Consider the following 21,008-nt stretch of genomic DNA (forward strand, 5'->3'; position numbering starts at 1 on the left):
AACCATTTGGATGTGGTGAATGATTTAGCAGAGTTGTTAGGGTAGTATGGTCGGTTAGGTTGCACTTGGCCTCAATGATCTTTAAGGTCTTTTCCAACCTGAGCAGTTCTATGATTCTATGATTCTATGAAAGTTTTATTCGTATACTAAAAAAAGTGATCTATCATATCAACACTACAGTGAATCAGATACTCACTTTGACTAGACAACAGCAAAACTTCTAATTCGGTTCTTAGAAACACCAGTGGATCTAAGCTTGTAGCAGAAGTCCTGTCCCTTGAATCAAAACTACAGAGGGGAGTGTTTTCAGTTCTCTATACTAATGGAGAAAGTATGTCTGAAGAGCATTTCCTGCTAACAGAAAGAATGACTACTGAAAAGAGTACTCTAAAATGAGGATGAGTAAGTAACTTAGATACTGAACAAATACAGGTCTATTGTATTGAGTAAGGCATCTTGCTGTGGTAAGGTACTTACTTCTCAGTATGGATGGCCTACTTAATGATTTTTTTTTAATTATTGCTTTTAATTAAGTGCTGGCTTAAGTGCTATCCATCAAATAGTCTGCACTCCCAGATGGCAATCCTGTACTGAAAATGGACTACAACCGAAAGCTGGCTTCCTAACAGCACTTGCTGACAGTTTTAACAGAAAATGAATTCATATTTTTGTTTTAAGCAATAAAAGGCAGAACATTGATGCAATTAGGTACTTCTATTTCTTTATAACACATCTGAAATTCAAAATTACTGAGTTGGGAATGGTCTCAGGAGGTCAGCTAACCATTCCAGCCCGCTGGAAACAATGGTGCAGCTCTTTCATTGCTGACAAGTCCTCGTGTCCAGGCACTTCTTTGATGACCAGTGCACAAACCGATAACACAAATGATCTCCTCCACTGCCTCATAAGCCTGGAACCAAAACTTTCCTAACCACTATCCTCAGTGTCCTTCCTGTCATTCAACTCCATTATTTCTATGCCTGTTCAGTGTGTTCAAGGAGGACAGGTGACTTCTTCAACTTCATGAGCAGTCTTTCACATATCTGAAGATTGTTATGTCATGCACTATCCCCTCCACTGTAGCTGTTCGATCCTTGCTTTTCCTCTTGCACCATGACTTCCAAACTTGCTTCTATCTATTCTCTTCTAGATTCCTTTCAATCATTGCACACTTTCACAATGGTTGCCCAGAGTGGATTCCCGCGCCAGCAACTACTGAGCAGAGCAACACTGTTGCAGTCATTCATGCTAAAGCAGCAGTAAGAAAAACACTGTTAATATAGAGATGCTTGCTGGTATCCAAAATATGAGCCATTAGTACACCGCTGTGAACTAAATGTGTAGAAAATACATAGCTGTACACAGTGGCACATAAGTCACATGAGAGGGGATACAGAGCTGAGGGTATGGCACACAGTACTGGCAGTGTGACACACATGCATTTTTTATAAAACAAATCATGTAAAAGCTGGGAGAATTGGCTGATGCACCTGAAGGCCGTGCTACCATTCAACAAGACCTCGACAGACTGGAGAGCTGGGCAGGGAGGAATCTGATGAGATTTAACCAAAACAAGTGTAGTCTTGCACCTGGGGAGGAATAACTGCATGCATCAGTACAGGTAAGTGGATGACCTACCAAAGAGGAGCTCTGTAGACAAGGACCTGGGGGTCCTGGTGGACAACAGGTTGGCCGAGAGTGCGCCCTTGCAGCCAAGAAGACCAATGGTGTCCTGAAGTGCATTATAAAGAGTGTGGCCAGCAGGTTAAAGGAAGCGATCCCCCCCTCTACCCTGCCCTGGTGAGGCCACATTTAGAATACCACATCCAGTTCAGGGCTCCTAGCAGTTCAGCTGAGAGTCACAAAAATGATTAAGAGCCTGGAGCATCTCCCACATGAGGAAAGGCTGAGCAACGTGGATCTGTTTGGCCTGGGGAAAAGAAGATTTAGAGGGAATCTGATTAATGTTTACAAGTATTTAAAGGGAGGTGGGAGGCAAATGGATGAGGCCAGGCTCTTCTCAGTGGCACGTAGCAACAGGACAAGGATCAATGGCCTAAAATTCGAACATAAGAAGTTCCGTACTAATATGCATAAGAACTTCTGTATGGTGAGGATGATAGAGCACTTGAACAGATTGCCCAGAGAGGTTGTGGATTTTCCTTCTATGGAGATATTCAAGACCTGTCTGGATGCCTATCTGTGTGACCTATTGCAGGGTACCTGCTTTAGCAGAGGCGATGGATTCGATGATCCATTCAGGTCCCTTCCAACCCCTATGATTCTGTACGGTTCCGTATGGTTTCCTACAAGGAAGGAGAGAAGAGTGAAAAAGGTGACTATTAATTCTCACCACACAATACAGTGGTGCTCAAAGATCAACACAGGACAGCATCAGATATATCCCAAACTACTTTAGAAAAAAACGCTGAGAGGACTTAGTTTAAGACAGGCCCTCCAGTGTGCACTGCCTGGCCATTACAACGACTGTTTGCTTGACACTTTTTAGATCTGATCTGCGGTCGTGATAGCAGTGTTAATGAAGACCACCTGCTCGGAAGCACATTTGGTGTTACGTATATTAGCAGGGAGCAAGTGGAATTCAAATCGTCCTGTGAGCGCACTCGGAGAAGTTGGAGGCTCTGAAAACCCCTCGAAACGAGCAGCCCCGGCCAGCAGACAGCGAGTTCCGCTCGGTACCTCCCGCCGAACCGCGACCCAGTCTTCGACACAGCGCACGGCCGGGACGGCGAACGCTCGGCCCCGCGGCGTGGAGGGCGGCGGCCCGGCCCAGCCCGCCCCGTGCCGCGCAGCCCCGCCGCTCCCGCCTGCCCCCCGCGGCACATGACCCGCCATGGAGGCGCGCCGGCGCTGCCCAGAAGTTTGGAGCCGGTGGAGCGAGCGGAGGGGACGGCGGCAGCAGGCGCCCAGCCGCGGGCGGCACAGCGGGGCGGGTGGGCAGGTGAGGCGCGTCGCGGAGAGGAGCGGAGCAGAGCGGAGCAGCGGAGCGCGGCCGGGTGGGCTGATGGGCTGACGGACGGTGCGCGGCAGCTGCTCCGGGCTGGGGCGAGGGTCCCGCGGCAGGACGGGGCGGGGCTGGTCGGGCGGGCCGGCAACTTCGGCTGCTGGCGAAGTGCGGGCGCAGGGGGCTGCCTCGGAAGCCGGGATACGTCTGTGAGGGTGCAGAGAGAGCCAAGGCGGGCGAGCGGGCGGACCGAGCCGTGGGGCCGGAGGGAGGGCAGAGGCTTCGGGCGAGGCCGAACACGGGGCGGGTCGCCGGGCGTCCCCGCTCTGCTCGTGCAACCCGCTGAAGGCGATATTGGTGTCGTGCCGTGCTGGTTCCTTCGGGCTCGGCTCTCGGGACACTTGATTGAGAGATCGGGGATGACCGCGAAGCCGAAGGGGCCGCGTGGGTTGTCGCTGGTAGACGGTGCTTGGCGTTTCCCCCAGACAGCGCGCAGCGAGGCTGCCTCACGGACGTCAGGCGTCTCTGGTACCAGAGCCCAGCAGTACGCTTGGCCTCTGTATCAGACGGAGGCACCATCTGGAGGAAGTGGGGATGGTGAGGAGCCCCGGGGACAGGAGCCATAGCATCAGAAGGTACCTCATCTTTAGGTTGGCCCCACTGCCGCCACCAGGAATCTCTGCAGCTTTGTTGTGTTTTCCATCCAGGAGAGTGTGGGCTGCTGCTGGCAGCTACAGGATGAAGTCGCCTCCCTGCTGCATGTCTCTTAATTCCCAAGCGTCCCTGGAGGAACAAGGCAATAGCACATCGCTGGGCTCCCTGGACTGCAGTGTTTTCTCCAGCGAGGAGGAGCAGGGGCCCCTGCTGCAGAAGGTTGTTCCTTCCTTGGACTGCTTTACAATCAATGTGGGAGGCAGCCGCTTTGTGATGTCCCAGCAAACTTTGTCTTGCTACCCCGACACTCGTCTTGGCAAACTGGCCGTGGTGGTCTCCGCTGCCCGGGATGTCGCCTCTGGCCTCCTTGAGCTCTGTGATGATGCTAACCTGGTGGAGAATGAGTATTTCTTTGACCGGAGCTCGCAGGCATTTCACTACATCCTGAACTACTACCAGACAGGGAGGCTGCATGTGATGGAGCAGCTGTGTGCACTCTCCTTCCTGCAGGAGATCCAGTACTGGGGCTTGGATGAGCTCAGCATCGACTCCTGCTGCAGAGATCGGTGAGCTGTGGGAAAAAACACAGAGCAGGAGCATGGGCTGAGTGAGCTCAGCGCTGGCTGGTGTTCAGGGACAGTCAGGTGAGAGATCCAGCAGTAGGGCAGAGAAGGTAGCACAGAAAAATATTCTCAAAGCTGGGTAAATCCAGCAGTGAATCCTACTCTGGAGGTAGATGGAAGCAGGAGATGGGACAAAGAGGTAAGTTGAGTGAGATCACTGCTTACCTTTGCTATGAGGGACAGGTTAGCAGTGGGGGCAAGATAGTGAGAGCCTGGCATGAGCAGAATCTGGATTTTTCTGCACTAGTTTCAGACTGATCCTGGAAGTTCAAAGTGGAAAGTGGCAGCGCTGGAGATAGGATGGGCTGTGAAAGCAGAGATACACTTTCAGTGTCATTCAGATTGGGGCTTCATCTTAGCCAAGGGGGATCACATGTGTAGTCATGAGTCAGGAGAGTTTGGAGCCTCGCTGCCTAGCACTTTCTGCACAATTCCAAGCAGGAGAGTCAGAAGGTGGGAGTGGTCACTGCTATACTGAGACTGGGTCTTGCAGCTGCAGGAGCAGTCTTGAGGAGAAGCATAGAACACAGATGTAGCAGCTTACAGGGAGTGGGCAGCAGCAGGAGCGTGGCTTGTTGAAGACAAATTGTGACAGGAAGTTTAGGAACAAGGTGGATTTTGACTGAACCACCCACAGGATTTTTCTGTTAATTCTATTTGCACCTACTTTATCCCCCATATTAGCATTACTGGTTTGTCTTAGTATAAAGAGTAAGTACAACTGCAGTTGATCAAACTGGTTATGTCAAAATTATTAGAAATAATCAAGTACATTCATCCTCCCTCACCCCTCCCCCCCTTCCAAAAAAGAGCTTCGGTTAATCCTATCCTTAAATGATTCAGTTCTGCATCTGAGACAGCGATATCCTAGTTTTCATCCCATTCTTTATTCACTAGTAGATAAAACTGAAAGATCCTAATTCCTTGGTGGTACAAGAACCTAACAGACCTCTTGGGCATATGCAGAAGTAACCGTGCATCAAATGAAGGCAAAATTGCATAGCCCCTTAATTTAAGTCTTGGCAACTACAGCTGTCAGGAAATACAGATATAAAGCAAAATAATTTTTACAATATAATTTGGGAATGTTGTTTCATGAAATAGTTCTGTAAGTACACTCTAACAAAATGCTCGCCTGTGCATTTACAATCGGTAAATTTCAGTCAGCAAAGATGCTTTGTTGTGTGACAGCCCATATGTTTAAAGTAAGATAACATGAGTAATCTGAGCATGTATTGATCAGAACTTCATACATGAAATGCACAGCTTTCATTATGTCTTCCCTTCTAGCGCTGCAGATACACACCAATGTAATAAAACTGCAATATAATTAATAAAAATGCAATAAAATCGAGGATAATGGAGAAACAGAAGGTCTGGATTGCTTATAAGAATACATGTTAGTCATGGAACTAATCCTACTGTAGTCAACATGATCCACATAAGTAGCACACTACCTGAATAAAATTACCATGCACATACAAACTGTCTCACTGCTGTGACATGGGTAAGTAGGAAACATGCTGTAGGGTCTCAGTTAGTCACAACGCACTTGACCTTTACTGCACACTTGACATCAGGGTTTTCTAATTTCCCATGAGGTATACGTTTATGTGTGTTCTTATGCCTCTCATGGTAGAGGATGAGAAAAGCATACGCATATTGGTATTAAAAATCTTTTTGTTGGGGGATTCCTGGGCAGGTACTTCAGGAGGAAGGAGCTGAGTGAAGCCTTAGACATCAAGAAAGATGCTGAAGAACTGGATGCTCAAGATGAGGAAGAGGACTTTTCTGGTAGCCTCTGTCCCAGTGTCAGACAAAAACTTTGGGAAGTTTTGGAAAAGCCTGGTTCCTCTGCAGCAGCCAGGACTTTTGGCACTTTATCCATGGCTTTTGTTGTTGTGTCCATTGCCAACATGGCTTTGATTTCAGTAGAGCTAAGCTGGCTGGCACCACCACTACTGGATGCCCTTGAGTACCTGTGCATTACGTGGTTCACTGTGGAGTTTGTTCTGAGGTTCCTGTGTACACGGGATCGGTGTCGCTTTCTGAGGAATGTGGCAAACATCATAGACCTCCTTGCTATTTTACCTTTCTACATTACACTGCTGGTAGAGAGTCTGTGTGGTGGGGAGAGCTCCCAAGAACTGGAGAATGTGGGGCGCATTGTCCAAGTGCTGAGGCTGCTCAGAGCACTGCGGATGTTGAAGCTGGGAAGACATTCAACAGGTACTTCAGCCATGGCAGTGGTAGTTCTTACTTGTGCTACCAACAAACTGTCCCCATTTTGTGTGCGTTTATATACAGTGTAACGTTAGCTGTGATGGCTTGTGAAACACTTATTTGTGGACATTGATAATAGTGTCAGGAGATTTCTTCAATAAATTTTAGTTCTTCATAAAGCCAGTGCAATTTGTTTGCATAGAACATTTACAAAAGAAGGCCCCAAAGCTGCATGCTACAAGCCCTTCACCAGTCCACAATGTCACAAATTTGCAAACATTTTTATTTCAGTTAGTTAGGAGCGAAGCAAGGGAAGAAACAGAAGTGACCCATGCTTTTATATTATCAGAGGCTCACTGGTGACAGTTTATAATTATCTATCATCATTCGTTGCACTTCAAAAGTTTATGCAATAAATGGATCATGATTTTGCCCACTTCGCACATCCTGAAAACCTGTTAGATAGAGAATGGTTCAATAAAACTGTTTGAAGTGAATCATACTGGGCAGTGGGTTGATGGGCTCCCTGACCGTGTCGAACATGTTGGAATCTGTATGATATGTTGAACACAGCTGGGGCACTGAATTGGCATTAGGTTCAGCACAGTGGCAATGTCAGGTTCAGCCAGCATTCTAATGTGGTGCCCTTCGTGTCCAACCACTCCTGATGCAGTCCTTCCAGAATTTCCTGCCTTGAAGCAGTAATGATTTGCTTCATTTTTTGGAACTAATCTTCCCTACCCTCTTTGTGAACTGGCCCTATTTCAGTGGGCATTTTAGCAGCAGGATGTCTTTGATTTCTCCCACTGAAGAGCAGTGAATCTTCATACTAGTAGCAGTGACTAGCTTTATTACTGGTGAGCATAATCATAGTGGTTTCAGATTATGCCTGTCCCCTGGAAAGCAGTTGAGGGGAAGCTGCTAGTGCTTCAGTCTGTCAGTGAGTTTGCTGTGCTTCAGTATAATTTTTACGGTTTTTGTTCTATGCTGCCCTACTGCCCACTTCCAAGTACATGACTGTGAATGCGCTCCTCCCTTGTTCTAAGAATAAGATTTTAGCACACTAAGGCAATTCTGTGCTAAATGACAAGATTATGATCCAAAAGTATGTTAATTCTAGTTAGAAACTTTCCAAAGTTTCCATTTCAGTATACTTTACTGCTACAGAATGAATGCACGAAACTCAGTTCTGAGGCTGTGTCAGCAATAAAGTAAGTTTCAGATGCCTGTGTAGTGACCATTAACTTTAGCTGTATTCAGTGCTTCAGTGCTTGCAGAGGTGGTCTAAACCATAAGTGTCCAACCCATTGGTTTTATGTTTTTGTTTCCCTCTTTTTTTGTTGTTGTTTTGTTGTTTTTTTGTTTCAATACAAAGCAAATTTAAAGAAGCTTTTTTGCTTATGTATGTTAACTATATTATATATTTTGTATGTAGCTCAAGACAATGGCTTTTCACTCCTAGGCAAGCCAAAAGGTTGGACACCCATGGTCTAAACTTTTGTGCCTATTTATTTTTAAAGTTAAATCCATTAAAATATTATTGTAATTTATTTCACAATATTGTGTTACTAATGTTAAGAGTTTAATAATTCATTTGCCATGTTTGGTAGAAGAAAGGAATTAATTTTATTTAAATACAGTCTTCTACTCTGAAAGTGAGCTGCCATCTCTCTTCTGCAATTGAAATACCAATTTCAGCATACAAAAATTGACATACATCACTATTTAAGCCATTCAGATCAGCATTACTGCCACTGTGCTTGCCTCTGGTAGTTTGGAATTACTAGTTACTTAGTTGCAGAACAGTAAATCAGCTTTGGCTCTTTTCTGTATAATTTAAATGTAGAAGGTCATGAATTTGATTTTCTGTCAGAAGAGATGTGGTTGCTAAGGCAAAACAAAACTCTAATAAATCAAGACAAAAAATAGATTAGCTGATCTGAAGCATAATTTTTGACCAGTAGAGGATTGTAGTGGAAGAGAGTTGTGCTAACATGGTTCTGAACGCACTTCTGACCATAGTAGCCAATAGAAGATAAACATTGTAAGTACAGTACACAGACACCATCCTCGCACATACCTAGGCAGTCCCAATAAATCTGAGTGTAGAAGTGGCACTCAAATACTTCTGTCTTGAATTAGGAGCTTAAAACTGCCTCCCAGTGAGGGTTCTGTGACTCTTGCACTCTCAGATCACATGAAATTTCATACACTGCTAGCCTGTTTTGTGTGGCAAAAGGAGTGCAGGATCAGACGAAAAGAGATGTAAAAATCTGTGGCTGCCAGGAGCAACTCCTCTGTCACCAAGGCAGGATGGTCACAGTCACGAATCACCGTGCAGACCCATAGAAAAGCTGAGATCCCAGTGGCAGCATGGTTCTGCTATCAGAGGCAGAAATTAGTTAGGAAAAATTCTGAGTCCATTCTTCTTTCCTCTGTTTTTGAAGAAATAGCAGATTAGACCTTTCTGTGGGGAGGGGAAAGAAAAAGGGAAAGAAAAATTCTTTGTAAGCCAAACTCAGTTATCAGGAGATGGATGTAATGCAGAGAAACACCTGGGCCATACCAGAGTGAGTGTTAAATTATGCAAAGTGCTGTACCTTGTCAAAGAAAACTGATCAATTAGTAGTACTTCTACCAGTAGATGTATAGCTAGAGGATGAGATGACTTCTAAGATACTGAAGTTACAGATTTGAGTGGATTAGGAATGAGTAAGAAACTGCGTTTTTCACATTTTCTGATGCTCCTCAGCCGTTGGCTTCCTTCTGGGACCATGTCTTGTCTGAGGCTTTGCTGGTCCTCCTATAGGAAGCACTTAGAAATTTACTCCTTGAGAAGCAGGATGTGAGCATCTGATGGCAATGAGCACATTAGAGAGAAGTTTGTAGCATATGTGATGGTGAGATGTTTCTGGATTCATGAGAAAGCAAAACTTCAGCATATTCAGAATTCAGTGCCAAAAATTCAAGATGATTTAAATGCTGCGTGTTAACTGAGTCTCCTGATTTTCAGCTTGCATTATCAAGTTCCTTTGGGCAACAGAGGTGGAACTTGTGATATATGGCAGAAGTGCTTCTCCTTTCTGCTGCTGGTTCCAAGGCTGGAGCTGTTTGCTTGCCCCAACCATACTGGCTGTTGTAGCAGCTTAGCACTTTCCAGCATGAGTAACCAAGCTGTTACAGCTCCTGGCAAGGAGCTCTCATAACTCTCATAAGACTTGCTGAAGTGTCTGTGATGGAACAGCTCTACTTTGGCTATATGTTAGGGCTGGATAAATCATTTTTAAAAGTTAAAGTAAAGCAGAATACATAATCCTTCTGAATACACCAACTGAATCCCATTTGGAATGAACTGTGGAGTCCAGTAAGTTGTCTGGTTCATAGTTGCATCTGAAAACATCTCCTGACTTCTTCTGAAGGCATGAAGTGATGCAGAACCACCACTTCACTGATCAAGCACCATCACTACAAATATTTACTTTGATTTTTTAAAAATGAAGGTCAAACATTTTTTCTTTATTTTTCTATTTTTTTTCTTTTTTTTTGCTCTGATCTTAACAAGTTAAAGAGTACGTTAGTTATTATTTTCCTTCACGATAATTAAGATAATTCTCTAATACCTGGTTTTGATAACCAAGGCAGCTTAAGTTCTGTTGTTTTTTTCCCAGATACTGAATCATTTTTATACTTTTCAGTTTTTTCAGCATCATTGCTTTATATGACGATACTAGGACTTAGAATAATTTTAAAAGAACATATCAGGCTCCTTAATAGTAAGAATAATTAACCCTTTAAAAAAATATTTTTGCTGAAGGTGTAATCAATGTGATGCAAATAGTTAGCAGTTACAGCCTTGTTCCTGCTTATTTCAACCTGATTTAAGAAAGTTGTTCTGTTGTTTTGTTGTTTTGTCATGTTTTTTTAAACCAATATTCTTGGGCTCCCTTGTAAAGGGCAAACCTGGATTTTACAGTCTTTACTTCACAGACTTTTAAATTGGTGTACCTTCTTCCTAGGTCACCTGAAAGAATTTATTCTTCTACCTTGTTCAGTATGAAATTTTACATGGCAGTTGAGTAGAATAACTTCCTTGGAAGATGAGAGCTTGATCTGTGTCCTCACAATTGTCCCTTCCCTTTGCACTTCTATCTTAGTGTATTTTCAGAATCTGGAGAAAGTCTCCTTAATAGAAAAAAAGATTAGTCTCATGTATCTTATTCCCTTTTTCTGTTACATAATTAACCTGTATCATTACAATAAACATTCTGACCAACAGACTATCTTTACAGCAATATAAAATCTGGATAGAGGCAAATCCTTAACTGTAGCTAGCAGAAGACAACTTTGAAAAAGGAAACATGCCCTACAAAATAGTCTGTTCTTCCACTGTTTGCTGAACATAAAGGAAAACTTTAAAACTCGTTAGATCTAAAGGGAAAAAGAAACAGACCAAAAGGAAAAAGAAATTTTGACTTATTTTATTTTGAGATTGTGGAAGGAATGCAAATCAAATTATTTGTTACTTCAATGAGCATATGAAGTCTGCAAGCAGAAGCAGCAAGCTTCTATGCAAATGTTCTAGTTAGAACTGTACTCTTATGAAAAGAAGTTGATAAGCATTGTGGGTTTTTTTTTCCCACTTGTTCAGGAAAACATATAGCATGTTTTTAAGAAGAACATTAACAATCCAAAATCAGTTGTGATTCAAAAGATAATTTCAGTCTCCCATGTTTTTCAACCTGTTTGATACCCTGTTATCTTCTTTTGTTTATGAGCAACATTTATCCATTGCAATGTTATTGGATTTACTTTCCTGCTTGCTTTGTCAGGCAGCCTAGCCTTGAGGCAGCAGCTCTAAAAGGAATGTGGGGCATTATGGAGAGCAATCTGCTGCACATAAATTCCCTGTTCGACTCATGGGCATTGGTGAATTAGCAGGAGAATTCTTGTTTGCTTTGGGAAGCTTTGCTATCTCCAGTTTTTGCACAAGCACAGCTGCTCCTGGACTACTGTATTTGTTTTGATCTCTCTAGATAAAGATGTTGGGAAGAAGGGTCAGAGGGAGGTGATGAGAACTATAAAAGGATTGTAAACAGTGCTTAGCAAAGAAAAGGTACTGTGTGACAGAATTAGGCTCGAAGTACCCACCTGGGAACATGAATTTGACAACAGGGTGCTCTTTGGTCCAAGAGAAAAATACGATAATGGCTGGAAAACAAGCACATTCCAACTGAAAGTAGGAAGCAGATGTTTTTAGTAGTTTTAAATGGCTATTTAGGTAACTTAATAAAAATTGTGGTAGACTCTCCATTATGGCCAATTACTAAATCAAGATTGGTTAGTTTTTCTAAATCATATGTTGTATGTAGTTCAAATGATAAGCAATAAGAAGAATTTATATGCTCTGTATAAAGGAAAATGAGATGATGTCAGTGTTTTTGTCTAACATCTTAATCTGTTTCTTTTTAAATCACATTTTTGCAGTAGTTTTGCTTGTAGGAACTGCAGCCCTTTTTCATAAGCCATGTTCATTAACAGCCAAAACAAGGGCATAAAACGATCAGCTTTCAAATATGGTATGTTTCATGGATCTCTGAAGGAAGCTACACAAATCAACTTACTGACAGCATTTCTTGTTTTTCAGGGTTGCGGTCCCTTGGAATGACAATTGCACAGTGTTACGAGGAGGTTGGCCTGCTGCTGCTTTTCCTTTCTGTAGGAATCTCTATATTTTCCACAGTGGAGTATTTTGTTGAGCAAGGTGTGCCAGGCACAACATTCACAAGCGTACCTGGTGCTTGGTGGTGGGCAACAACATCCATGACAACTGTTGGTTATGGTGACATTAGACCAGATACAACTGTTGGTAAGGTAGTGGCCTTCATGTGCATACTGTCAGGAATACTAGTTTTGGCTTTGCCAATAGCTATCATAAATGACCGGTTTTCTGCCTGTTACTTTACACTGAAGATAAAAGAAGCTGCTCTTCGGCAGCGTGAAGCTTTAAAGAGACTCATGAAGAACTCATCCAGTGACTCAAATATCAATGTTAATTTGCGAGACATATATGCACGCAGTGTCATGGATATGTTACGACTGAAAAGCAGAGAGCGAGCGAGCACAAGGAGCAGTGGAGGAGATGACTTTTGGTTTTGACTTTTAAGTTATTTAGCCTTGTATAGCAAATAGACTACTTCAGAAATGTGGTATTAAGAATCTGTTTTTTTATCATTCAACACATAATGTATTGCTTTTCCATCTGGAGCTCTACGTACTTGTATAGAATGATATAGCTGGTGTAAGCAAAAGGCTCTGAGGGCACCAGAAACATACCCCCAAACTTGGTTGATGAGAGAGAAAATAATGGGTCCATCAAAGTAAAACAGTGTTACAAACACTTGTCTATGAATCTTATGTCCTTGCTAATGTATAGTAATAAAATCTTTTAGCTGAAATTGCCATGGTGTTTTGAATTTTGAAGACCTATAGGATTTGTATTTGAAAAAAAAACAAAACAAAACAAAAAAACAAAGTTAAATACATTAGGAAAATCTGAAGTAAATAGTTACCAGATATATACGTGGTGGATATCAGGAGATGATAGGTGAGAAGTATTAAGCTGACGACACCAAGCTGAGTGGTGTGGTTGACACAGTAGAAGGAATGGATGCCATTCAGAGGGACCTCGAGAGACTGGAAAGGTGGGCCAGGGTGAACCTGATGAGGTTCAACATGGTAAAGTGCAGAGATTTGCACTTGGGCCGGAGGAATCCCAGGCATTCATACAGACTGGAAGGAGCAGTCCTTGAGAGCAGACCTTCAGAGAAGGACCTGAGGGTCTTGATAGATAAAAAGCTTAACATGAGCCAGCAGTTTGCCCTTGAGGCTCGGAAGGCAAATGGTATCATGGGCTCCATCAAAAGAGGGGTGGCCAACAGGGACAGGGAGGTGATTGTCCCCCTCTACACTGCTCTTGCGAGGCCCCATCTGGAATACTGCATCCAAGTGTGGAGCCCCCAGTACAGAAAAGACAGGGAGCTGTTGGAGAGGGTCCAGAAGAGAGCCACAAAGATGATCAGGGGACTGGAGCACCTCCCCTGTGAAGACAGGCTGAGGGATCTGGGCTTGTTCAGCCTGGAGAAAAGAAGGCTGCAGGGTGACCTCATTGCAGCCTTTCAATACCTAAAGGGAGCCTACAAACAGGAGGGGAATCAACTCTTTGAAAGGGTTGGTAACAGGACAAGGGGAAATGGTTTTAAGTTGAGGGAGGGAAGATTTAGGTTGGATGTCAGGGGGAAGTTCTTTACAGAGAGAATGGTGAGGTACTGGAACAGGCTGCCCAGAGAGGTTGTGGATGCTCCGTCCCTGGAGGTGTTCAAGACCAGGTTGGATGGGGCCCTGGGCAGCCTGGTCTAGTATTAAATGGGGAGGATGGTGGCCCTGCATGTGGCAGGGAGGGATTTGAAGATTCATGATCCTTGATGTCCCTTCCAACCCTGGCCATTCTGTGATTCTGTGATTCTGTGATTCTGTGATCAAAGATCTGCAGCCAAGTGTAAAGTAGTCATGAACTGCGAGCTGTAACTTTGAGCACCCTCTGCAATTGCTGCAGAAGTTAGAGGAGATAATACAGCAGAAATACAGCACTCTCTTTTGCAGCAGTGAGTTCATTTACAAACTTACTTTGAACAATGCCTTCTTGTGTTTTGATTCTCTTTGCTTATTTGTGCAGCTAAGCAGATTTTGCACTTAAGTAAAGTCACCAGTGGATACCAGAAGAAACAGAAATGGTAAAAGTTAATAAGTTACTAATTTCTCTATCTCCTGTTAAAATCAGGAGGTATTCCAGTAAGTTAGCCAGATGTAAAAAAAAGTGATCATAATCTTGTAATAGATTAGGTCAAAAATCACAAACTTCTCATTTCATTTCCTCAGCAATGTAATCACAAACGTTATTTACATTTGTTATTAATTCAACATACTACCTGAAAGGAGGCATCTGCTAGCTGTGGATTATTTAATTCGATCAAGTATTTATGTGTTTAGAAGGCTTAGACTGTCTTTGAATATTTGTCAATAGGTGAAAATACTGCTTTTAATAAATACCCAATAACTCTTGTTTAGAAGCAAGAATGTGTTTTCTTCCCATTCTCTGTAATGTAATACAGAAAGCAGATTTTTCAGAGGCTACAACCTCAAAGCAAACTTCACAAAAATTCAACTCCTGATTAGTCAGTTGATATCATCCAGCATTTGGATTTGTGATGAGTGTGGCATGTGCAGCAGCCATCAGGGGCATGAGAAAACTAAGTGAAAGTGTAAGATACCAGACGAGTGTGTCTTGCTCTACCAATATGTCTTGTTCTGAAAATTCAGAAGTCAGGCTTACCATCTGTGTTACACAAAGATCAAACAGTGTTATCACAGTGTTTTCTTCTTCCCTGATATTCTATAAGTACATAACAAAACTCCCATGGATGTCCAGGAGACACAATTAATTCTGTGGGGAAAGGCTTGATGCAGCCCACTCTAAGTTAATTCATAGCTCCTTAGAGCAGGAAGTCCCTGAGCTGCACAAATTGTACAGGCTGTTTCTCATTCAAAAGTCATTCTAATTATAGAGAATTAGGAAGAAGCTTTTATTGTGGGAAGACTGTTTTGTAATGTCTTTTGTGCTTGCTTGTACAGTAACTGATCTCTGTTTGAGAAAGGAAATGCAGTTAGATAGATGGCCGATCCTCTTCAGGGAATGCTGCTTTTATTGCATCCTGTGTTTGTTATGAAGGACTCGAAAGAAGGAGAGAAATGTTCTGGGGTTTATCAGTTGATTCACTCCTTACACCAGGTCTGAAAATAAAATTTCTTAGAAATGCCCTTCGGGAAATGTGGCTGAGACTTTATCCAGTAGCTGCTTCAACTTCTATTTTCAAACCTCTTGATTTTAAATTCAAAGTCTCAAAAGAAGTAAAGCGTTTGTCAATCGTGTTGTTTATCCAGCAAGACTATTCAGCAATATTACCTGTTTGCAGATGAAGATTGGTTCTGATTTCAGCTCTTACAGATGGGACCAGAGCATTCATACTGAGACATAAACAGTACAGGGTATTACAATTCTAAAACATGAATCTACGCCATTTCTCTTCTACTACAGATTTGCAAAACAGCTCTGTCATCACTAAGGCACCAAACTAAGGATGTTACCGTGCTATCTTTTGAATTTTACGCTGAAGATAAGTAAGTAACTACCTCTTGTCCTCACATCTGCCATTTCCATCACACAGTAGACTGGGCTGAAAGGATCATGTGTCAGAACATGAAATAATTCCAAAAACTGCAATTAAGGGATGTAACTGTAGCACTTAATCCAGCCTGCTCTAACATTGGTTCACTAATACAGGAAATGATACTAGTTAAAAGACAGTGGTATAGGCTATAGTGCAGACTAACAGTCTGAAAATTCTTGTGTATTTCTTTATAGATGCTTAGGGGCAGCACTTAGCTGATGACACTGTGGTCCAACCCCACCAGAACTTTTTAAACATCACTAATATTTTTCTTTGTTCTCTCTTTAAAGAAGGTCACCAGCTTTCTACGCTGCAACAGGCAGAGCATCACCAACAGGTCGAGGGAGGTGGTCCTTACCCAGCTGGTGAGACACAGCTGGGTGCTGAGTCCAGTATAAAAGAGACAGAGACATACTGGAGAGAGATCAGCAAAATACTGGAGTGCCACATTGTAGAGTCTGACACTACAGAGAACACTCATGTGGGATGGACGGGGTGATTTATAACTTCTGGAGATAAATTATAGAAAGGTACTTAGAAATCTCCATTTACTTACATTTTACAACTGTTTAATATTGTGATTTACCTTTTATATTATGGATATTGATCCTGAATGCAGAGTTCACTGAGCACTGGTTAAGTAAGCATTGTTAGTAAGTCAATAAACCACTTCAATCTCGATTTGATATAAGCTACATAAGATGAGCAGTTTTAAGGTGAGCAGGAGAGGAGTTCTGCTGGCCAACTCTGAGTTTGTGAGGCTGCCATGCGGCAGATCTGGCAAATCAGGTTGAACACAAAAAGGAGCACAGAGGAGAAAGCTGTGATGTTTTTTACATGTAATGCCCATTTATTTTTGTTCTCTGACATTAAAAATCTATAAATTCTCATCTTGATACTATCCTGATAATGAGTAACAATTTTCTCATTTTCTGAAGTACTGTCCTTGCGAACCTCCTCTGAGGTGTATTTGCATGTGAACAGTTCAGCTAAAACATTTTTTGCTGGGGTGCCCAAAATCTAAAAGGCATTAAAGCAGGTGCTGCTGATGCAACTCGTACCTGTGAGTTATCTCATACCTGTGTTATCACAGAGCCTCACTGTACAGCAGCAGGTGCAGAGCAGCGCATTTCTTAGTCTCACCTCTGCAGATGGGGTCTCCAGGGCTTTGGGCTCTTGAACGTATTATTCATTGAAGAGGGTTGTTGGAGTCAATAATCTCTCTATAACCGAGATGCATTTTTCTAGTTTAACTTCTTTTAAATTTAATTTTCCAATTTTTGAGTGTTTTAACCAATCCCATAATTGTTACAGTTTTGCTTTTAATACCAAAGCACAGTTTGTAAGAATTTGATGATGCATGTAGTCTTGGTGTAAATGGTGAGCTCTACCTGATGAGCAGCAGAGATTAAAGGCATTCCATCAGTAAAAACCTGAATAACTTATTTATAATTAACTTGTTGTTGATGTATGAAAAAGTCTTTTCTGATAAAGTTGACCTTGGTGTGTATGATGGGCAATTCTGCTAGTCGTGTTATCTGATTAAAACTAGGCACAAGTGCACACTGCAATATAACAAAAACATGCCACTGCAAAGAGCCTCCTTAAATGATAACATACTCCTTAAAAGTCAAAGCAAAATCTCTAGAGGTGTGGGATTTCCTCTAGCTACAGCTAACTTTATGCAGCTTTTAGTAAGACTAAATCTGCTGGTAAGTCAGGTACTATTGCTGTGTAGTCATGTAACTAACAACTTGAATGTGTGAGAAAGACAGTTGTCTTTCTGAATTGCACAACACAGATAGGTCCTGGGAAATGGATAAAGTGTGGACGGCTCTTTTCATTGCCTAATGTATGAACCAGCTTACAAGGAGAGCTGAGAAGAACACTCATAAAAGCCTACTGTGATTTTTACCAAAAGCAAGTACAACAAATTGACTTCTACTGTCATTTTTTCAACACAGCTGAAAAAGACAATTGGCTTTAAAATAGTTAAAAAATAGCTAATGAGGTCATTCTTTACATCAAGTGCTGTGTTAAAGATTCCTAAACTGTAGCTCAGAGCCTGGGGTATGAGACATATTATGCAGTTCAACGATGTTGAATTATAGAAAAAATATTCTGAGATGAATGTGTATCTGCTTAAGAACTGCTGACCAGTGAAGCAGCATTCATAAGCTAAGAGATCTTTTGTCCTAAATTAACAGCAACGTTATGGACTTCAGTACATGCTATCAGAAACTGCTGGAGTTAGGGCTCCATGGGATTTCTTCATGGCCCTTGAGGTTTGTGGGATGCTGCAGTGATAAATGCTGTTATTACTGGAGCCCAAACAGAAAGATTAAACCATTACAAATGTTCAGTATGTAAGAAGAAAATTAATGAAAGTAGAACATGAAAGAGCAAATTAATTTAAACTTAATATTAATTTAAAAGAAGTTGAAATACTTCAGCTGAGATTTACCAGTGACTTTTTGTGATGGACTATGTATTTACCTCTTATATCTTCTCATGAGATGAAGTACACGTGATTCAGTGCAGAGGAAGAAATTATTTTCAGCTCATTAACTGACATGCATCATGTGCCCACACCACAAATTAGACAGCATTAGTTATTCGTAACTCATTCCAGTCACTCAGCCCTGTATATAAGGCATGTTTTCCCCTCAAACTATGCATGTGCTTCATATTTGCATTTTTCTTTTGTAGATCAATTAAAAAAAAATAAAAATCTTGTTTTAACAAATAACCTTCAGCTTAAAGGAACAAGATTGATGAGGTTGATTCTATTTCCAGTCCTCGCTATTTGTTGTTTCTGCTGTTATTCCTCGCTTAACCCTCCTGTCTTCTCTTCCTGGCAGGATTTGCTGAAAAACAGATGGAAGAATTGCCAATCACAGCCTTTCACTGTCAAAATGTAGATAAACCTACCCCATAAACCTGTGGTCTGATTTCTTATATTGGAAACAAAATCCAAGTCAAGAGAAACAAGTGTGATATTTCACTCACAACTACAGGGACAGTATCGATTAGGAATCAAGGGAAATCCAGTTTTCCAAATTACTGGAAGCTATTATACTTACAGCCAGTCAGAGCATACCTGCCATGAATCATGTCTATTTGCATCAGCAAGAAGTCAGACTACAGTAACAAATAAAATAAAAAAAAAAAAGATTCTGAGAAAATATGTGTCTGCTCGGTTCAAATAGTTAATATAATCAGTACTGCAAACAAGCCTAGAGGCTAGGTCCCACACTGCAGGAATGCAGCCCCTTCCTAAAGATCCTTCCATCCAAATGTATAGGACAAACCAAATGCTATATTCAACTTGGCAATGTAAAGGAGCAAAGCTTCACCAAACAGCCTTCATAGAGATTTATTGTAGAAACAATGTGACAAGTTCAACATGGCAAATGTATCCATGCAGTGGAATTATACCAGGATGAGTTTGCTCACTTTCCAGCCAGAACTCTTTGTAAGAGGCTTTATTGTCTGGATGGGCCACAGCAGGGACCACAGCTCACATCGAAATTGTGGTCTCTGTTATGCAGGCTGCCTCCTCCATATGGAGGTGAATCCAGTTTGCTTGTGCCAGCCAACACAATGGCACGACAGAGCTAACAAAATGCCACTGGCCATCATCATAATATGGAGGTTGTATTCTACTGCAAATTTTCCCATCAGCTGTGCAGCAGGACACTTGATTTGAACAGATGTGATGACACATAGGCCAAAATAAAACAAAAGATGAAAGCTCTTACCCTCACTGATCACTAAGACACCAATTTGGTTTGGAGCTAGTGCATTTCACTATCAATTATGGAACATTCTTACAGCCTAGCGCTAGAGCAAGCAAAAAATTTTCTGTAAAAAAAAGAGGAAGGGTGTCATCTGTTTGGTACCCTTCTGTATCAAAAATATCTGTTTTCATTGACAGTTCAGTACTTCAGAAATCGTTGCTTACATTCCCTATCACATACATCATCATATATTACAGACTTTTCTTCAGCAGGTGGATTGAGAAAGTTTCATTTCTTCATAATGTGTTCCACTCACATTATCTTTTTCAGTTTCTTAATATCAGCTGCACTATTCTTGTTTGCCTTTATCATAAATTTCAGATCAGTTACATTAGCCAGATAGTCACAGTCCTTTAGATGATTCATGCTGGAGTGATGTAGTCTGATGCAAGAACTGTCCTGATGAAATTGCTAGCAAGTGCTACTAGAAACGAGCAGGAGATCACAGCAAAGGTGCAATTATAGGAGAGAAAGCTGCACAAGTGCACGCTAATGAAGCAGTAGTTGCCACATAGAACACACTGAGCCATGGCTTCCTCGTGGCACCCTGAAACCCATAACCAGTCTGTGAGGCAAAGCCAAGCAGTTATTAAAGAAGTCCAGTAAAGTGCAGATCCTCAAGGCGCGTAAGCAGAAAGAGCTGCTCTGTACATACTCCGCTCCCTCTTTAATTTGCCTATTGCTAGCATTTATCCCATCCTGACACTCAACTGTGTAAGGGGCCTCAAACAGACCAATTGTGTAAGGCCTCAGTAGACTGCAGCAGGCCATCTCAACCTGAGAGGGTGTGCTCAGTGCTCCTGAACTCACCCAGGGAACAAACATTCTCACATTTGATCGTGCTCAGTGATAAAGCATTATTCTCACGTTCACTATGGCATTGTTTGCACATCCTATTCTAGCCACCACACTATGCTTTTTCTAGAGTTTCATTTTCTCACCTAACCTGTGGTGTGTGTAGAGGTGTTCAGTTTGCAAGGCAAAATATAATCTGTTAATTAAAGAGAAGATTTTAGCAAAGTAAAGACAATTAGGAATTCAAGTAAGACTGGAAAGCTGAAAATACATGACAGTTTGCTAAATGTAAAAATAATTATAAGACAAAACTATAAAGGACTGAATTAAGATTTAAACAGGGGCCAAAAAAAAAAAACCACAAAATAAAGGCAGAAAAGTCAGAAGCTAGTAAAAGGTATAAAACAAATTCAAAATATGTGATCTAGTTTCAAATACTAAGTATTTCTAGATGCCTTGCATTTAGCAACTGTGTGGGACTTGGAAAGTTCTCACATGGGATTCCAGCTTACCAGACTAGGTACATAAATTCATCACTCAATATTTTTAATAGATCTAAGCAAAATCTGTCCTTGAGTGATGGAGAAAATCTTGTAGCTGGATACATATTTTTCTTTTGGAAACAGAGCAATTATTAATCTTTTACATTCAAAAAAGAAAGCTT

General features: G+C 41.9%; 1 protein-coding gene across 1 annotated transcript; it reads left to right on the top strand.

Annotated features, from left to right (window-relative positions):
• The first annotated feature begins 3,703 nt into the window (after positions 1 to 3,703).
• On the top strand, positions 3,704 to 12,621 carry KCNV1 (potassium voltage-gated channel modifier subfamily V member 1). The gene is made up of 3 exons (XM_042808736.1): positions 3,704 to 4,185; positions 5,945 to 6,471; positions 12,110 to 12,621. The coding sequence occupies exons 1-3, from the start codon at positions 3,704 to 3,706 to the stop codon at positions 12,619 to 12,621; spliced, it is 1,521 nt and encodes a 506-aa protein (XP_042664670.1).
• The last annotated feature ends 8,387 nt before the right edge of the window (positions 12,622 to 21,008 follow it).

The sequence above is a fragment of the Centrocercus urophasianus genome, unplaced genomic scaffold (genome assembly GCF_019232065.1).
Source record: "Centrocercus urophasianus isolate 14NV4802_14NV808 unplaced genomic scaffold, USGS_Curo_1.0 seq_11, whole genome shotgun sequence".
Taxonomy (NCBI): domain Eukaryota; kingdom Metazoa; phylum Chordata; class Aves; order Galliformes; family Phasianidae; genus Centrocercus; species Centrocercus urophasianus.